The sequence below is a fragment of the Onychostruthus taczanowskii genome, unplaced genomic scaffold (genome assembly GCF_017590055.1).
Source record: "Onychostruthus taczanowskii isolate IOZ18803 unplaced genomic scaffold, ASM1759005v1 scaffold101, whole genome shotgun sequence".
Taxonomy (NCBI): Eukaryota; Metazoa; Chordata; class Aves; order Passeriformes; family Passeridae; genus Onychostruthus; species Onychostruthus taczanowskii.
In genome coordinates, this window is record NW_024496638.1 from 2323321 (window position 1) to 2341269 (window position 17949).

Genomic DNA, 17949 nt, shown 5'->3' on the forward strand with positions numbered 1-17949 from the left:
ACTCCCCAGTTTTCAACATTAAACAGTATAAATATAAAAATTATAATCTGTATGATGATTCAAAACATACTAAAAACATTTCCACTCAAACACAATACATAGTACCTTTAATCAAGAGATTGCTTCATAAGAGGGCTAACACTTCGCTTAAGGTTTTTAACTTTTTGCATGCCAACAGTCAGCATTATTCTGAAATCATAAACCCACTTGTAAACTGGCAACTTTCTTGTTTTTCTGGCAGTTCTTTCCTGAAACTTTCACATCTGCTTCACAAGTGCAGATGAGATGTAATTTATGCTCAACAATTCTACATGTGCACTGTTTTCAGCCTTAACTTTTGAAAAACAGAGATAAATAACCATAGGTATTCATGTACCCTTTATTTGCTTTCAGTGTAACATTCCATGCTAATTGCAGATGTAATATTCATGAGTGTAAATGTAAGAATTAACAGCTCTTGGATGTTTTCTTCCCTTTTTACACTTGACTGTTTTGGCTTACAAAATTAACAGCATACAGTAAATATTCCTCCCATACTTTGTACAAACTACATGATTTTGATATACAAGGATCCTGTTTTTATTATAGTGACAATATACAACCACGTCTATTTACAAGGAAAAAAGTACATAAACCACATTTTAAACATTCTGCTACTGGCAGCCACTATTGTTTAGGAGGTAGCTTTAATTAACAAAATGAACTGAAGCCACATTTCCCATCATGGGTTCTATCAAATAACTTACAATACAAAGATAAAAATTCATTGTATGAACAGTATGTACAGTTTAATTCTCAAAACAGCAATCTAGCTTTAGATCTTAACAAGAATTTCTCCAGAGTAACTGGGATGGCAGTGGATTTATTCTTGATCTAGGGTATCGTCCAAAAACCTTACATAATTACTTAATCATGCATTATTAAATTTGCCTTGATCATACTTCAAACTAAATATAAAAAAGTGATCACTGGTTGTACTTAAATAATTTGTGTCTCACCACTTTAATGCTTTAAAAAGATTGCACTGATTTAGTTGAAAATCAGTGACTTTGCACAGTGTACTTCACTGTCACTAAGTAATTGGAAAAATGCTTTCTTTTTCAGTGCCAAATTGTGTTGCATTTTCCCTCCCCTTCCTGAAGTTTCAGTCTATCATAGGTATTCCTGGAGTGCTGTGACACTGAGCAGGCTGCAGAGCACTGGCCAGCCTGATGGCACAGACACAAGCTGTGCACAGGGGCAGTCTGCTGTCACCCCACACTCCTGCCAAGGCTGTGACTTGACTCCTAATACTGAACAAAATTGCTGTGGTTCACCTGAAGTGATGCGCCATCACTGGAAAAATGTGTTTAATGCTACTGCTCCTGACAGCTGTTAATATTCTTATTCCAATAAATCTACAGAATATTGGATTACAAGTACTTTACTGCAACAAACTTTTTTTAAAAAATTGAACATGAGCTAAAATACAAAACAAACACAGTATTCTGATATTGCTGTCACAGTTACGTACGGGAGAATTAATCCCTTTTTTGGCCCTGGAATAAAATGCATCCTGAGATTCAATGCTGAATATACTATACAAAGCTAGCAATAGATTTTTTTGCTTAATTATAGAAAAGTCACATTTAAAAATAATTTCTATAATATTAAACAGCTGTCCTTTATATTGTGCTTTCTTGGGGGAAAAAAAAATCACCAGAACTTACCTCACCACCAGAAGAAGCAAAGTACAACTGCAATATGATGTGGAAACACTCCATTAGCATGTAAAAACTGTATAAAAGAAACCACTATTGTGTGAAAAGAGTAAAAATATTGGGTAACAATTTTGGTTTACCAATTATTTACAGTCAGGGCAATTGATTTATTTAATTTTTTAAAAAATGTATGGCTCAAGAAGTTACCGCCCACTTCCCTTCTTTACAAATGACACTAAATAACAATTACAAAAGTGCTTCCTGCTTGAAAGGTCAAAACAGGCGACAGTCTGCGAAACACGATACCTCTTTATTGAACAGCTGAGGGCAGAAAGCCTCCTCAGTCTTTGATTCTCGGTATGTTGTAGGCGTAACGCACCAAGGGGAAGCCCCTGCTTTGGTAGAAGCAGGCACGGCCGCAGGCCTGCACTTGGTCCGAGCTGTCCGACACGAAGGAGTCGTCCTCGTCCACGTAGTCCGAGTGGGCCGACGGCGTGCCGCAGTCTGACCAGGAGCCATCCGGCCTCGGGCACGGCACCACCGCCAGCGCGGGGCAGCTGTGGGACTTCATCAAATGTTTACAGGGCACGGGCTTGGACAGCAGGAGCGACTCGCAGCATTCACACAGAGCCACGTTACCGCCCTGCAAGTGGGAGTAGATGCCGCAGTCGTAGTACAAGTCCTGCGCCGCGTCCCCTTGCGCGCCGGCGGCCATCGCCGCCGCCCCGCTCCTCCTGCTCAGGTGGCGCCTCAGCAGCTTCCAGTCCTCCTTGAACTTCGGGTTGAAGAACACGTACAGGACTGGGTTCAGGCAAGCAGGCAACGGGAAAAATATCAAAGTGACAGACTTCATGATTTCAGGGCTGATAGAAATGGCCGTGATCAGCGGTGCAAAGGAGAAGAACGCAACAGGACAGAAGAAGATGCAGTTGGTGAAGATCAGCCAAGCGACATGCTTAATCGTGCTGGACTGGGAGTTCTCGGAGAGATCCTCCTTCTCCAAGTTGCAATAGAGCTTAGTGTAGATGACAGCCATCAGCAAAAACGCTAGTGAATTCAGCAGCACTAGAGTTACTGTGAAACCTAACAAAGGTGTTTCTCCGGTGGGGAAGGGCAAGCAAAGGGGCGATGCTGAGTACTCCGCTTTATAAAAAAGTGGTAAGCAGCCCGCTACCAGAGCGCACAGGAAAGCAAAAAATGCTGCAATTTGAAATTGTTTTTTGCGATTGCTTTTCCCCTTTTTAATAAATTCCTTGGCAGACAAGCTCCGTTCAACAGCTGCCAACATCAGGAAAAAAATGGCACTTTCTGATGAAAAAACTGCAAGAAACCCAGCAATTCTGCAACCACTGCCAGTCTCCCACCATATGCCAAATTCAGCAAATCTTCCCCAAGATACAGCATCCAAGAAAGTTAAAATACCAGTATAGACTCCCATAAATAAGTTAGAGACAGAAATCAGGCTTATAAAGAGTTTGGAAGATGGCAACGTAGTACAGGATGCAAATATTGTTAACATGACAAGCAGGTTGAAGAACAAAGCAACCAAAAAAATAAACCAGACAGTAAGGCGAATCATCCAGCTGCCCAATAAATATTCACAAGGCTTAAAAGCACCTAGAAGAAAACAAAAAACAAACAGAAGGACAACCAATTTAGGAAAAAAATTCTGCCTTAAAAAGCAAGATTTTGAAAAGGTCTTAGAAGTATTCCTCATTAATTCATGAGTAGAATATACAGCTGTACTGCTAAATAGGTCAGCTGAAAGTAGACTATTCTGCTGAAGTTATTTACTAATTAATTATGCCTGAAATAATAATTACTGCAGTGAATGGTCACTTGAGAACGTTTTGTATAAACAAGCTAGTTAAACAAACTTAATTACCTTTTAGCTATTCAAAATAGCTTTTATTAGTGCGACCTAAATACTTTTTTATGTACATTTCATACTTCATAGAAAAGGTTGGACAAAAATATAGAAGCGAATGTTCACAATCCCCTTGTAAGGGAAAAGAATTTTTTTAGAAGGAACATGTTCTCTCAAGAAATTATTCACAAACATGCCTTCAGGATTAACTTTTGGTGACAAGGAAACATCTGTAGAACAGCAGACAAATTCAATTTAAGCAGCTTTAACAGGCACAGGAATTTACCACAAGCCCTGTCCCCCAGCCTCGCCACTGAAAGGCACTGCGAGCTTGAAGAGTCATATGAGAAAATTATTTTCTTCTTCTCCTTTTGCCACTTAAAACACCTTACATAATAAAAAATTCCAACAAACAAAATAATAGGAGACAACACAAGCAACAAAGGTCACAACTATTGCATACCCTTCTAATCCCCCTACCTGCCATTTATTCCATAGGGAAATCCTACTGATTTTAAGTAACAACTAGAAGAATTTAACTTCTCTATATCCCCATCAGGCACCTCTAATTGTCCTAAACACAGTAGCTCAGGATCCCTCCCTGCAGCTGAGGGAGCTGATGAAAAATGCCAGAGTGCAAAGGCTGGAGCTTCTGAGCTGGAGTCAGCCTGTGACTGAGGGCTGGCTCTGTGCTGCACATGCCTTTCCTCCAGGCAGGGGAAAGGTAAGGATAACCCATCCCGGCTGTGGGCAGGAACAGAACTGCCAAGAATGATTCAATGTCAGTGCAAAGATCTCCCAAGGCCTAAAGCAACTTCCAGAAATTAATGAACTGACAAGGAAAAAAAAAAAATCTTTTTGTTTGTTTAAATGATCAAGCTTCATTTTTTGGGCAGAAAATAATGAAGCCCACTGAATTATCAGAAAACCAGGAGTAAAACCCCTTTTTAGCAGGTATTCCCAAGTAAAACCTCAATGACAGAATAATTAATTTTACAATACATTTGTGTGACACAACAATACCTGCTAAGCTGATCTACTTAAAAATGAAAACAACTTCCTACTTATGAAATTTTAAAATGTCAATTCTGTGCTTCTAAAAACCAATTTGAAGCCATTTTTCTACTGGTTGTACTTTAGACAAATAAAACCAGTACCCTTTCCTGCCTTTCTCCCAAATCCTTTGGGTTAAAAGTTTCCCTCCTCTCGCACTGATATTCTCAGCCCATGCTGGGAGGGGGAAAAAACTCATGCTTGGAAGCATGTTTCAGCAAACCTGAGCTCCTTGAGCACCACTGCTCAGCAATCCATTCTTTAGGCAAAATGCAAAGTGGATCTACAGGCTGAGCAGTGATTCAGAACTGACATGGTGGGTGGAGTATCCTATGACCAGACAGCAGCATGACACAGAAACTTGTTAGTATGAGAGGGACGGGTGAAAAACAAGGCAAACTGTGAACTTGTAGAACAAGCTCTTTCTTTTAGACCTACTACAGCATTTCTGGCATGGACAAAAAGAAAGAGCTAAAGACTTTAAAAATTTAACACATGTAACACACCATCTCAATTCTCATTCTGGAAACAGGAGATCAAAAGCAAATAAGCACCTTTAACAAATTAACTTTCAGATTATGTACAATTACATTAAAATATTTGACTTTCTGACTACAGGTTTTTTTGGCTGTGATCAAGAAATCCTTATGGTATTCTGGATATTAAAGCCAGAGCTAGCTCAAAAGATAAACAGATTTTCATAACATAAATAGTAGTTAGCAGAAGAGAAAGAAGTTAAACTTGGAAAACTCCTGCTCACCCCGGAGTAACTTCATTGGAAGCATACTGTATGTTCCTGTTTATGCAGACAAAAGGGTACAAGATGTAGAGAAGGAATCCTCTGGAGAGGCAAAGGCAGAAAGCAAGAGGCACCACAGCAAGTGCTTCAGGAGCTGAGTGGAACTGTGTACAGAAACTGGCAGTTTGAGTAAGAGAAACAGAAGGGCAGAAACAAAGCTGCCTAGAGTGAAAATATTCACTGCAAGATCAAAGACTTGCAACACTCCTGGACTGTTCAAGCCTGACTTGGAGTAAATCTGGTATGCTAATAAGACTATTCACTGCACAAGTGTCTTGAGCAGTTTAAGATGCTGCTGCCTGCTCCAGCTGCTTGTAACAGCCCTCTGGTCACAGTTAATGCAGCTACAACAGCAGGGCTGGGGAACAGATCACACGGCTGCTCCTTATCCTCTCTCCTGGAAAGACATCAAGCTTCCTTAAAACCACCAATGATAGACAGCAGTTTGAGTTAAGCTTTTAAAGCACAGGCTGAACTCTCACTAAAACAGATGAGCATTGACACAGTCTGCTTCAGACATCTCCTTGGAAAAATAAGGCAGAATTAGGAGGCAGTGCATTAGCAGACTCCAAATATAAGCATTACAGTCTTGATTATTCTGCTTACAGAAAGAAATTTTGGTATTTTTCCCAGCACAGCTCTCCAATGAAGGGCTACGTGTCTAAAGCTGAGTCAGATCTTTGTGACTGCTCGTCCAAAACAACACTGACATGAAATCAAGTTTCACTGAAAGCACTGGAGAATTTAATCTTCCGTGTACAGAATGACTACCAGGAATGAAAGATCTAATTCTGGACTCAACTCTTTGCATAACCCCATGCCTGAAGTTCAGTGTGACTAAAGCACATGATAAGATTTACCTGTTGCTGGTGTACAGTGAATAATAGTCTGTCCCAATTCCTCATTTTTCTCATTTCTTACAACATCTGCATTAGCTGTAAAAGTGAAAAACATGTTAGTTGCAGGAAGAAAAATAAGTGAAATGGCAGTGAAGCTGCCTAGGATCGAAGTAGTTCACTGACACCTGAGCCTTATAACAAGTGAAATGGTTCTGGTTTGCCACATAAGGTCAGATGCTCAGTGCAAAAATCGCTGCTCATACGCTTTTGTAACAAAGCAACATCTTTGATCAGTGGGGAAGGATCTGTGGAGCCTGAAGCAGTCAGGGGAAGGACAAGTCCCGTCTGAATAGAAAGGCTGAAACACTGAGAACAATAAAAGCATAACAGAAGCAATACCTGCAGTTTGACTTTTTTTTTAATTACTATTTTTTTTTCAGACAGGCAAGTCTTACAGTGTCCAGCACATCTTTCACATATTTAGAAGGAACATGGCACTGCTGATTTGTAAACAATTGCTAAGCACTTTCAGAAACTTCTTTTGTATCCCTATAGACTTGTATTTTTCATATTCCCTTATTCAAAGGCACCACACACTGTTATACCAGTCTGGTACAAAACAATACTGCTGGTTAAGTACATAAAACATTTACCCTTCTCATGATCCACCAAGGCACCCTGATCTTGGTGACTGGAATCTTCAGCATTGGAGTTTAGATAAGAATCACAACCCCAAAATGCACAGCACTGATAAGCATATGGTACAGAGAGTGACCTGAAATACAGGCAGGACAAGACAGACCATTAAACTTTGTAACCAAAGTTGAGACTACCACTTATTAAAAATATTTCAGTAGCACACTTGAGAGCTAAATTCAAATCTTCTTTTTCTCACAGTGGCTGATAAAAGCTGTTTCAAATTGGATCAGGTATAACCATTTCTAATGAACTCTTGCACTGAGATAAAGGGCAGGTGATGTATACAAGTGAGAAGTACAAAGGTGTTGTAATATTTAGCTCTCTACTATTCTTTCTACTCCACATACAAAGCAAATCCTGATCAGGGTTAGTTTGTGGCATTGCCGTAGAAATTAAACTGCAAACTAATTACGTAAGCTAATTAAAGAGTAACTGTTCTGTAAGAAAGTTAATTCCCAGATGACCACGACCTTGTGTTACTTCTTTCCTTCTTACTCTTCATTCTGCAGTACCAAAATAAGATTTCTATTTTTGGTGTGTTTGGCAGAAATGGTACATACTGTTATTCTGGCAGAGAAGTAGTACATCTTCACACAGAGTTCTAAAAAAACCACATAAACAATGAGGGAATAGCAGACCAGAATCTAATTTTTTTCACTCAGGACTACAATATCAACTATCCTGAATTCTCTTCTTGAAAATATTTAGGAGGAACATCAGACTACTTCTTCTTAATGCACAGAAAGATCTTTGTAAAATGGAAAACAGTTCATCATTGTCTGATCCATCTCCCATAAAAATCAATTACAGGTTTCCATTTGAATCATTATTTTTATTCTTATCATTTTCCTCCAAGAAAATATATATAAAGCATGGTGATTATGTAATCAGACACCTGCCTGTCTGCTCCTGTTTTCCTCACTGTGAAAGACAGATGTATTCAGCTCAGTAACAAATGGAAATCTACCCAAAGCACTACTCTCAAAGCAGATGATATCTTGCCTGAAGAGTGGTGGAGGAAAAATATTAAAAAATCCCAAGAAAAGTATCTGTAAGTGGCTTGTACAGCAGAGCAGTCAGATGCCCTTCCTACAGAGCAGCACTGAGACTCTGCAGGACTCAGCACAGACCTTTTGCCATGGGTACTGCACACCCTGGCTGCATTCAGCACACACTGCTGGGCACTGCCAGCATCCTGGGGGGTTCTTTACCAACATACCGCAGCTTGGCGAAGTTCTTGGCTGCCAAAGCTTCTTTCAGCTCAGAATTGCCTGTGAGTTTGAGCTGGTTCAGTCCACTCAGTCCTTCAGCTGGAACTGCACTGAGCTCATTGAAACTCAGGTCTCTGCAATGTGAATATTAACACCGAGTTACAAAGTAAGTCTGAAGACCCTCTGGCACACATTTCACTGAAGTAGGGGAGGGCTTTATCACAGGAGGCTGTGGTCTGGAAATGCCTCTCAGTGCAGCAGGCACTCCAAAGAAGTGTGCCCTGCATGTGTTCAGCTAGCAGGAGTCTTCCTGATTCACAGATATTAAACAGATGAACACATCACTTTTAAGCTAAAAACATTTACTATCTCAGCAGCTGAATGCTAGAGAGGGAAGGTGACTGCACAGAACAGCCTACTTACAGGTTAAGAAGAGCTCCAACAGTGATGAAAGCTCCCTTGTGGATCTGATGGATCCGATTCCTACTGAGGTCCCTGCAATGAATGTCGAAGGAGATTATTTGGCAGTTGCACCAAAACTAACAGCCACTGTACTGAGAAAAAAGCTAAGGTGACAAATATATCATGCCTGTATCAGAAAAGCAGAACATATCCCCTCTCCTCCCATTCAGCCAGGTGCAATCCTGTATCCTACTCCAGCTCATCCCCCATTCCTGCTGCCTCTCCCCTTCTCTCTGACACTATAGCACAAGCTGTGCTCCCAGGGCAGAGGCTGCCTCTGGCATCACCTATTCCCAGCACAAAGGTGCCAGGATGACCACTTTGGTGACAACTGCATCTATAGCAGGGCATGTTGGCAGAGATGGGGGAAGACAACAAAAGAACAAGCAGAGGAGCATCTCCTTTGCTGCATTTCAAATTCAGCTCCAGGTTCTACTGGACCACCATGAGTTATAACATTCTTCTTAAAATACCTGTCTATTTCTGGATTGTTCTTCCTGCTAGCTTAATATAGCTTGAGTTGTAAGGGGAGAGAATAATTCTTTATTTATCTGCTTCTCCTGAGAGAAACAGATAGGACCTCTCCAACAAATACTATATAATGAACTAATGTAGTTACAATGCAAAATACTGGACCACCGAAAAAAATCTCATTTTTTAGACTTCATATTTATAAAATACTTTTATAGTCTTGAAAAATACAATGGAGAATAGAAGGAACAGGGCTGAAACTGGCTGCTGGCCTTTTGCCATCAATCAAACTTGTAACACCAAACCCTGACATCAGTTTACACAGGAATCAAAACCAGGATCTTGTTTGACTCAGCATGCAGCTACATCTGCACTCACAGGACACGAAGGGAGGATAGTCCTTGAAAGGTGTCCTCTGCAATTTCGTGGATTTGGTTATGCTGTAAGGAACTGCAAAGGGAAGAAGCAGAAACAGAACTTTATTAGCTGATTTCAGACAAAGGGATAGCTTGGTGTGTGCTAATGGATGGCTTTAGCCTTATCAGTGCCAAGTTTTACTCATTTCCCCTCGTAGACAGACTGTCAAGTATTCTGCATCAGCTATGTTCACACAACCATGGAGCACTTCCCTGGCACCTCTGCCCAATCCCATTTTACAACTTATTTAATGGAGAAGAAACTTTTAACCGTGGACTGAATTACTTTCAAGCTAAAAGTAACACTTTGTGAGTACTGGAGAGTCTTACTGAAATACAAAACAACTCTCCATTCTGCATGGAGTCTATGGGCATATTCTAACCATTCCATTTATGAGCAAAGCACTACTATGAAATGCAGGATTAAGCTGTGTCTTTTATTACTTTTGTGCCACAGGAATAATTAAGCATTAGATAATTAAGGAAGGCACAAGTGGTTGAATTCTCTGTCCAGCACACTTCTCATGAGATCTATCTCTCTCTGTCCTTAATTTTTCAAAATTAGGATAAAACATAAAGCAAAAACATCTCTAGAGATGTGGACTCAGAGTACTAAACAGCTTATAAAAATAAACAACACTTATTTCTACTTACATTTCTTCCAAGGTGTGGCAGCCCTTAAAACTGGGGAGGTCCTTTATATTGTTATAAGACAAGTCCCTTCAAAACAGAAATTGGGAGAAAGGTGCTTAGTTCAACTCCTTTCTACTTGAAACAACTCATCACTTTTAACTATTAAATGGAATGACAAAAATCATCCTGTTAGTACCATTCTGCTGAGAAACCAAGGCTAGTTTATAGAGAGTCACAAGTGTGAACTCTGCATCTCATTATACACATACCCTAAAAATATTTAGGACGTGCTCCCTGAATTCAGAGAGTTATAATCTAAAAAAATTATTCATAACCTGCTTTTTTAGACTAAACTAGGTAAACTGCAAGTAAAGCATACAAATTTGGTGCCAATTTTGTTTAGTGTGCTGGTGATTGCTTAAGCAAAGCTAGAAAAGCTCAAAATATTCTGTGAAACAATGAAAAAAAAAAGACTAGAAACAAGCAAACTATGTTAAAATTTGAAAGGTAAATGGCTGTTAAAAAATAAATCCCACCTCAATTTTTTTCTCCCATTTTTCTTCTATCAAAAAGAACACATTTTTTCTCCTCCCTTTTTCAGGATTTGCTTTTGTTCCACATTTTCATATATGAATCCTTTGCAAACATGGCTTGCTCCCATCCCTTAATGGTTTCAGTTACCAGTTTGGGGTTCTTTGCATTAATTTTAACACATCCTCACTGCTTTTTATGTCTAGCCTTTGCATTGCTATCTTCTTCCTAATTCTCATCTCCATTTCTTTGGTTCCTGATGATCTCTGCTCCTGAACACAAGAAGTTGAAGCACTGTAACTAAACTCTTCTTTAACCGCTGAATGTAGCTGACTGAGGTTCTGTTAACCATCAGTGGCGGCAGAACAAATCTGAAGATTGGTCTGAGCAGCACCACCTTACATATCTCTCTAACACATGACAGAAATGTAACATATCCCTATAAAGGGGGCTCTGTTTAAGGAGCGTAAGGCATTACATCAAATCACAAAACAACCAAGAAACCACATTTCCAACTTTGGTGGAACTACTAGGATGAAAAATTGAAAGCAACACTTTTGTTTTAAATTAGATTTCAATTTCTTTCAAAACATTCTGATGCATGAAGAAAGGCACAATATATACTTACAAAGTTCGAAGCACCTTTTGCTCTTGGCATAAATTAACAGGAATACTGTTTATCTTGGTTCCTGTAAGAGTTCTGTGGGAAAAAAACGCAACAAACCCACACATATAAATGCTGGCTTTGTTTATGACAGATGGCATGACAAGGATATATCAGAACAGAATGCTATTGGGATGCTAGATTCATCCACCAAAATTTTTTTGTTTGTTTTTGGGGGGTTTTTTTGGGTTGTTTTTTTTGTGGGTTTTTTTTGTTTGTTTGTTGTTTTGTTTTTTGTTTGTTTGTTGCTTTTTTTTAAGAGGACAATTTTTCTGGTTTTCACTTCTGGGAGAAGAGGTTAGTATCAATGGCCTTTTTCATAGGCTTTTCTCAGCTTCCCCTACTAAAAAAACCCCACTACGTGTCACCCAGGTACCACAGTGAGGAACACTGTATCATTACATTTATTGACATGAGGAGAACATATATGCAGTTGCTCTCCAGATCCACTAATCATATTTCAATTACTTCCCAAGAGGCAAACCCAAGAATTTATTTCTGCAGAAGGCACTTACAAGCTCTCCAGATTTACAGTTCCTGTCAAATTAGGAAACCACTGCACCATGCTGGCACCCCGAATGACCCTGGAAAAAATCCCCATGAAAATCAGGTGTGAACTGCTATGAAATTGAATTGGGACATTCAGTCTTATTATCAGGTACACATTTACACCAAGGAGACATTCTAACATTCTTACTGCTTTTAAATTTTACACTTTAATAATGTGTGAAAGGCTGTCTTTTCAGTGCTTCTTATGCTACTCATTTGCTCAATAAATTACTCCTCCATGAGCAAACAATTGCAATTCATCAAACTGCAAAGTGCTATCAATACACATGAAAACTGCAGCTTCCAGTTCCAAATCTCTCTCAATTTTGCTTACTCATCACCCCCAGAAGTGGTATCTTCTAAGGGCATACATGCACTAACCTGCAAAACATTCTCACAATGTACATCCCTGCTCAAAAAACCACCAAGGACATAATGCAGATTGTTTAACTAAGAATCTGAGCATTTGGCCTTGGGTTATGTATCTTATGAAAGGTAATTAAAAAGAAGTTGTAGAGCATATTTAATAGAGCTTCTTAAGGAACTAGATATTCCCAACAATAACAATATTTATTAGAACTTACTGAAAAAACTGTCTAATATAAGAGGGAGTCAGAAAATTTATTTATTTAGAGTCCTTAGCCAGAAGGTTTCATACCCCTTTATTGTACAGTATTGTCAAAAAGGTACTTACAGGGAATGCAGATCTGACAGATTCTGAAATGCTGAGTTCCCCACAAAAGACAAAGGATTGTCATACAAATGTCTGAGAAATGAAAAAACACATTTCAGTGTTTGTTGTTACAGTCACTGGCTGCTAAAGGATAAAAATAGATGGATGAAAATTACTTACATCGTTCTTAGAAGGGGGTTTCCTGCAAACGCACCATCAGGAATTATGGAAATGTAGTTACTGTGAAATCCCCTAAAGATATCAGCAAATAAAAACATTTAAACATTAGCATTTAAAACTATACTGCCAGCAGATTGAACCAGTAGTGATTTTCATCCTACCTACTCAATTCCCAATTCTGCCATGGCAAGAGGACTAAGTCCATCTGCAAGAATAACATGAATGATTTCTGTTCACTGCACAGCAGCTAAACTGAAAGTATTTCATTAGAAAGGAACTCTTTTGACCCAACACGATGCTGTAGTTTCACTTTTCTCACTCAACTCTTAAGGAAGGCACAAGGAAAACGTGCATCAACAATGAGCACCTAACCAGGAGGCCAGAACCCTCCCCTGATTCAGATCTATGCTGATGCTACTCCTGCTTATGTAACTCCAAAATAATTTTCAACACAGGCCCTCTCTAGATGATGATTTTATTTTCTTTTAATTATAGCCTCACTTAGCATAACTCAACATAATTTAGGCTCCTGCACAATGAGACAAGCATTCTTAAATCCAGAATTTTTTTTCCCTTTTTATTTATGAAAAGGAGAAAAAAAACTGGTAAAAAGGGAGAATAAGTAATACTCACAACTCCTTTAGACTTGGAAGTGCTTTTATGGCTTCAGGGAACTCTACCATGTTATTATAATTTAAATCCCTAGAAGAAATAAAGCAAGAACATTATAAAATTTTAACAGTAGCCACGAATTGTCAAAATAATTTTTATTTAAGACAGTCCAACGCAAGAAAAAAATTCTCAGAACACCTTTAACTAGACCATAGAAGAACTTCATCTTAGATTTAATCTTCTGATGTTTTACATGCTTTATAACCAGCTAATAACTCAGGTAAGATATTTAATATTACCCAGAGGATTATTCATATTAAGTCAAATGATACCTCCTTACTGCAAAGCTCAGTATTTTTCAATACCTCATAGATTTTTCTTCAACAGAATTTACACAGAAATGAAGTATGATTTCAAAGAGTTTTATAAAAAAGTAGATACAAATGAATACTCTTTATTATCATCTGACTAAGAATACCTTTTGTCAAGGTTTTAAAACACAAACAGTAAATAAGCCATCATGCAAAAGCAGATCTTGCAGCAAAACCAATTATAAATAATGATCAGAAGCACGGAAAAACCTCATGACAGATTGGTGAGAGGGATCTATTGAATTCTCAGTTAAGCTGTCACTCTTCCAGCAGTAATGTCAGGACCTCTGCAAAAGGGATTCCTTATAAATGGCAAAACCCATTTTCAAAGTCCTGCATCAGCTGTATCTATTTACCCAGCACGTCATTGCTTAATTGAGGGTGAAAGACATGAAGTAAGCAGCATCTCTGGACTCCTCCAAGCTCCTCATGTTAACAGAGCTTGTCACTGCCTCACCCTTGCCTCCTTCATTAGCTCCACTCATTTAGCATTCCCCAAAGCATACAAAAAGGCACTGCTGAGGGAGATATCACTTATTAGACATTCCCTGAGTGAGCTGCAGGAGAATGGGAAATGGGACCAAGCAGCTGAAAGCCGGTCCTTGCCACTGAGGCACTCGGGAGGTTCAGGATGAGGAACAGCGGAGCCACAGCCCTCTGAGACCCCCTCAGAAACCTCCTATTGTCACACAACAGCTTTGGCAACATATCCTATATACATTTAACCCTACAGGAAACCTGAGAAACAAATATTTGTCCCTTACCACTCGTGGGGCCGCTCAAACACTTGTGATCTGTCCACCTGGCTCAGCAGACTGCTGTGCAAAGGTACACTAGCTAGACCAGGGCTAGGAACACCAGAGCCACATCCCCCAGCATGACAGCTCAGCCAGGCTAGTGCTCACCTGCTGCTCAACGCAGTTAATTCATTTTTGGGGTGCAGGGCACTGATACCAGCCTGCAGTTCCAAAACTCAGCTGGACCTAAGTGTCAGTGCACACACACCTGATCTGCAAAACTTTCATCACACCAGCATGGCAACCTTGATTAAGCTGAGACTGAGACACACGCTGACCACAAATTATTTTAAGAAACATACTTACAAGGTTTCAAGGTTGTCTAATCCATCAAAACAGTGCTTTCCTATAGTTTTTATTTTATTATTATGAAGATGTCTGAAAAACAAAACCAAAACAAGTGAATGATTTCATATAAGTTAAATTACCAGATATTTCTATGAAATCAAGAGAGTTAAACAGTTTAGGAAAAAACATTCCAGGGGGGTGGGAATTGCACAGAAGAGTATCTTTCACTTCCAGACAGAATATTTCATCCTCATATGGAAAAAGAATAGATTGCTTGCAGTCAAGACAACCTATTTTAACTCTTTAATCACTATTCAGAAATGCAATAAAAATATAGTAAACTCAGAAATCAAACATATTATTCTTATTATTCCACAGAGATTTTTAAGACTACAAAGAGAAAGGTTTCAAGTAAAATAATTTTTTCTTCTTTTCGTATCTCTGAAAGCTTTCTCTGACAACCACAGTTGTGAAGTATTCGTTATATAATGAGATGTCGGAAATCAAATCCCACCACCCACAACCAGTGTGGCTTTTTGTTCAGGAGGAAATCTTCAGCAAACCTTCAGCAGGTCCTCTACCAAACATGGTATCATCTCAGGTTGGCAGTAGCCAGCTGAGCTAAACCACAGCAAAACAACCATTTTCAGTGCCACCCTGGATTAACCAAAGCTGTAAGTGAGGAGAAAAGCAAAGCGCCCTGTGCAACACAAGCACTCACAGAACAACCAGGCTGGAGAGGTTGGTGAATGCATAGTCAGGAATGTGAGTTATCCTGTTGAGAGCCAGCGTCAAGGCCTGCAGGGAGGGGAGATTGCTGAGCGGGGAGATGGGAACCTCGGTCAAGCTGTTGTCATCCAGCCAGAGGTGCCGCAGCTGCAGCAGCCCCTCAAAGCTGTCCTCTGGGATGGCAGTGATGTGGTTAGCATCCAAACGCCTGCAGTGCAACAAAGAACTCATCAGCAAACTCACAAACCGCACATCAGCAAAGTCCAGCTGAAGTCCTGCTATTCATGAACATCTCCTTTCAAGCTTATGTGTCTTTCACTGAAATAACTCAATACTTCAAAGTTTGAAGTTTTATTGGAAGATACATGAAAACCATTTTCAAGGCAAATGAAGAGCCCATAAAATAAAGTTTCATAATAAACTTTTCAGACATGTTTAATAAATCATTTGAACAAATTAATATGCTTATAATCAGCTAACCAAAATGAATTAATAACTCTAGAAGGCATCTCGCACAAAACCCCTAGCTTCTAACACAGCAAAAAACCCTTAAAACAGTAGTTTGACAGCATAGCTAAAACTGCAGAGGCACTTACTCATTTGAATGGATTATCCCTACATCACCCTTGTGGGTAGCATTGTGTACTGTTGTATGCTTTGTTTTGTGGCACTGCTATACAGTAACAAAGCACCTACTTTGGAGAACAAGATTATTAAAAGCTGTTTGTGAACCAAGTCAGTTATGAATTATCCCAACAAATAAAACACCTCAACTACAACTGATTGCTCTCTTGCCCCTGATCTTTTCTAACATTCTCCAGAATAAAATGCAAAATAGCACATCAGCACTATTACCTACTGTACACCACTAGATTTGCCATCATACTTTTTCCCTAAATGAAGGCAAATTGCACAAATAGCTATAGTAACTGTCCTGGTTTCAGCCACGACAGGATTAATCTTTTCAGTAACTAAGAGAGGCATATCTAGGACCCAGAGGTTATTCTGTATGCTGGGAAGAAGCAAAACATTCACAGTCCATGGCCCTCAGTGGGTGTGAGAAGGCACAGGGCAGAGAGCACTGGGCAGTATTTGATGGCCCTCTGACCTAAAGGCTGTCTTCTCCAGGTCACCACACCATGGTGCTGCACCATGGTGACTTCCCTGCAAACACAAGGAAAGCACCTTGCACAGCTGGTGTGAAATGACTGCTGCACCAGCCATGGTGCAGGGACACAGAACACACACACCCTCCTCCAGTAACAGGGATGCTCATTAAGATACAAATCAGCACAGCTCTGGAATTACTTAGCACTCTCCAGTTTCTAAAGCCATGATCAGATATGCTCTTGAAAGTCTGGCTGGGTTAGTTTCAGAAGTAATTTCCTCCAGCCCTTCATCCTGTCCTTCTCTGGGCAGGCAGTGCGGACCAAGTGACGTCACTGCATTTGTCCCCAGGCAGAGTCACAACAGATCTGATCCCAGCACTTAAAGGACATGCAGAATTCAAAGGGAGAAGACAACCCTGACTAAGAGTTAATACAGAAGACAAGGCTGATCACAAATTTAACACACTTAACCTTTTTCCTTAAAACAGAGGTTTGTTGTTGTGAGGCATGTGGCTTGCATATTTCAAATTATTATGAAAAAAAAATCATCAGCTGAATTCCCATGTAGTAAAAAGTCCAAAAATACACCAAATTAAGCAACAAACATGCTATTACAAATGGGAACTTACAAAATTGTCTTCAGTCAAAGTTCTCTCCTAAGATGAGTGAGGTGTCATTAGCTCTAGAGCTCTACATCAAAGAGTGAATGCCTATGGTTCACACACTGGCATCCCCTCATCACTTGCCCATGGTCTGACAGGTGAGTATGACATTCTGTTTGAATGCTCTTAGGCTGCATGGAGACTAGAACATCTCAAAGAAACTAAGTCTGATGATAATAAAGGAGGAAAACAAAGAGGCAGGGGGAGAGAGGAAAAAAGCCTGAGGCTCTGCTTCAGAAAAAAAAGCAATTAGAAATTACCTGTCTTTCTTCTCTCCTAAATTTACACAGCTCCCTCAAGATCAAAGAATTATTTCCGAATGGAATAAACATATCTGAGTCTTCTAATTTCTCCCTACCCCTCTCCTCCCTTTTCTTTTCTGAGTTTTTTTTTTGTTTGTTTGTTTTGTTTGGTTGGTTGGTGTTTTTTCTTTTTTTATTGGAGGAAGGAGCTGGTTTGGGATTTTTTAAGAGCAACATACTCAAGAGACAGGCCTCAGTCATTGCCCCTACTCATCTAGTCCATCTGTACTTCCACTGGCACCTTGCTAAACTCCATTTATTCTAGGAGACTTTGGAAAACAAAAGCACACAGAAAAGCCCCACATCCTGCTCCTCCTCTCCCAGCCTTAAAG

The 17949-nt window shown here is 39.7% G+C and overlaps 1 protein-coding gene across 1 annotated transcript in view; it reads right to left on the minus strand.

Moving 5' to 3' along the window:
- Positions 1 to 367: 367 nt before the first annotated feature.
- The window catches only part of LGR4 (leucine rich repeat containing G protein-coupled receptor 4), a 71485-nt gene continuing 53903 nt past the window's right edge, over positions 368 to 17949 (minus strand). Inside the window, exons 5-18 of the mRNA XM_041411942.1 lie at positions 15537 to 15752; positions 14834 to 14905; positions 13381 to 13449; positions 12748 to 12819; positions 12589 to 12660; positions 11861 to 11929; positions 11310 to 11381; positions 10172 to 10237; positions 9480 to 9551; positions 8592 to 8663; positions 8177 to 8302; positions 6912 to 7033; positions 6280 to 6354; positions 368 to 3317 (exon numbers count right to left, since the gene is read on the minus strand). Coding sequence (XP_041267876.1) covers positions 2041 to 3317; positions 6280 to 6354; positions 6912 to 7033; positions 8177 to 8302; positions 8592 to 8663; positions 9480 to 9551; positions 10172 to 10237; positions 11310 to 11381; positions 11861 to 11929; positions 12589 to 12660; positions 12748 to 12819; positions 13381 to 13449; positions 14834 to 14905; positions 15537 to 15752 — 2452 coding nt within the window. The 3' untranslated portion in view covers positions 368 to 2040. The remainder of the gene's footprint in view (positions 3318 to 6279; positions 6355 to 6911; positions 7034 to 8176; positions 8303 to 8591; positions 8664 to 9479; positions 9552 to 10171; positions 10238 to 11309; positions 11382 to 11860; positions 11930 to 12588; positions 12661 to 12747; positions 12820 to 13380; positions 13450 to 14833; positions 14906 to 15536; positions 15753 to 17949) is intronic.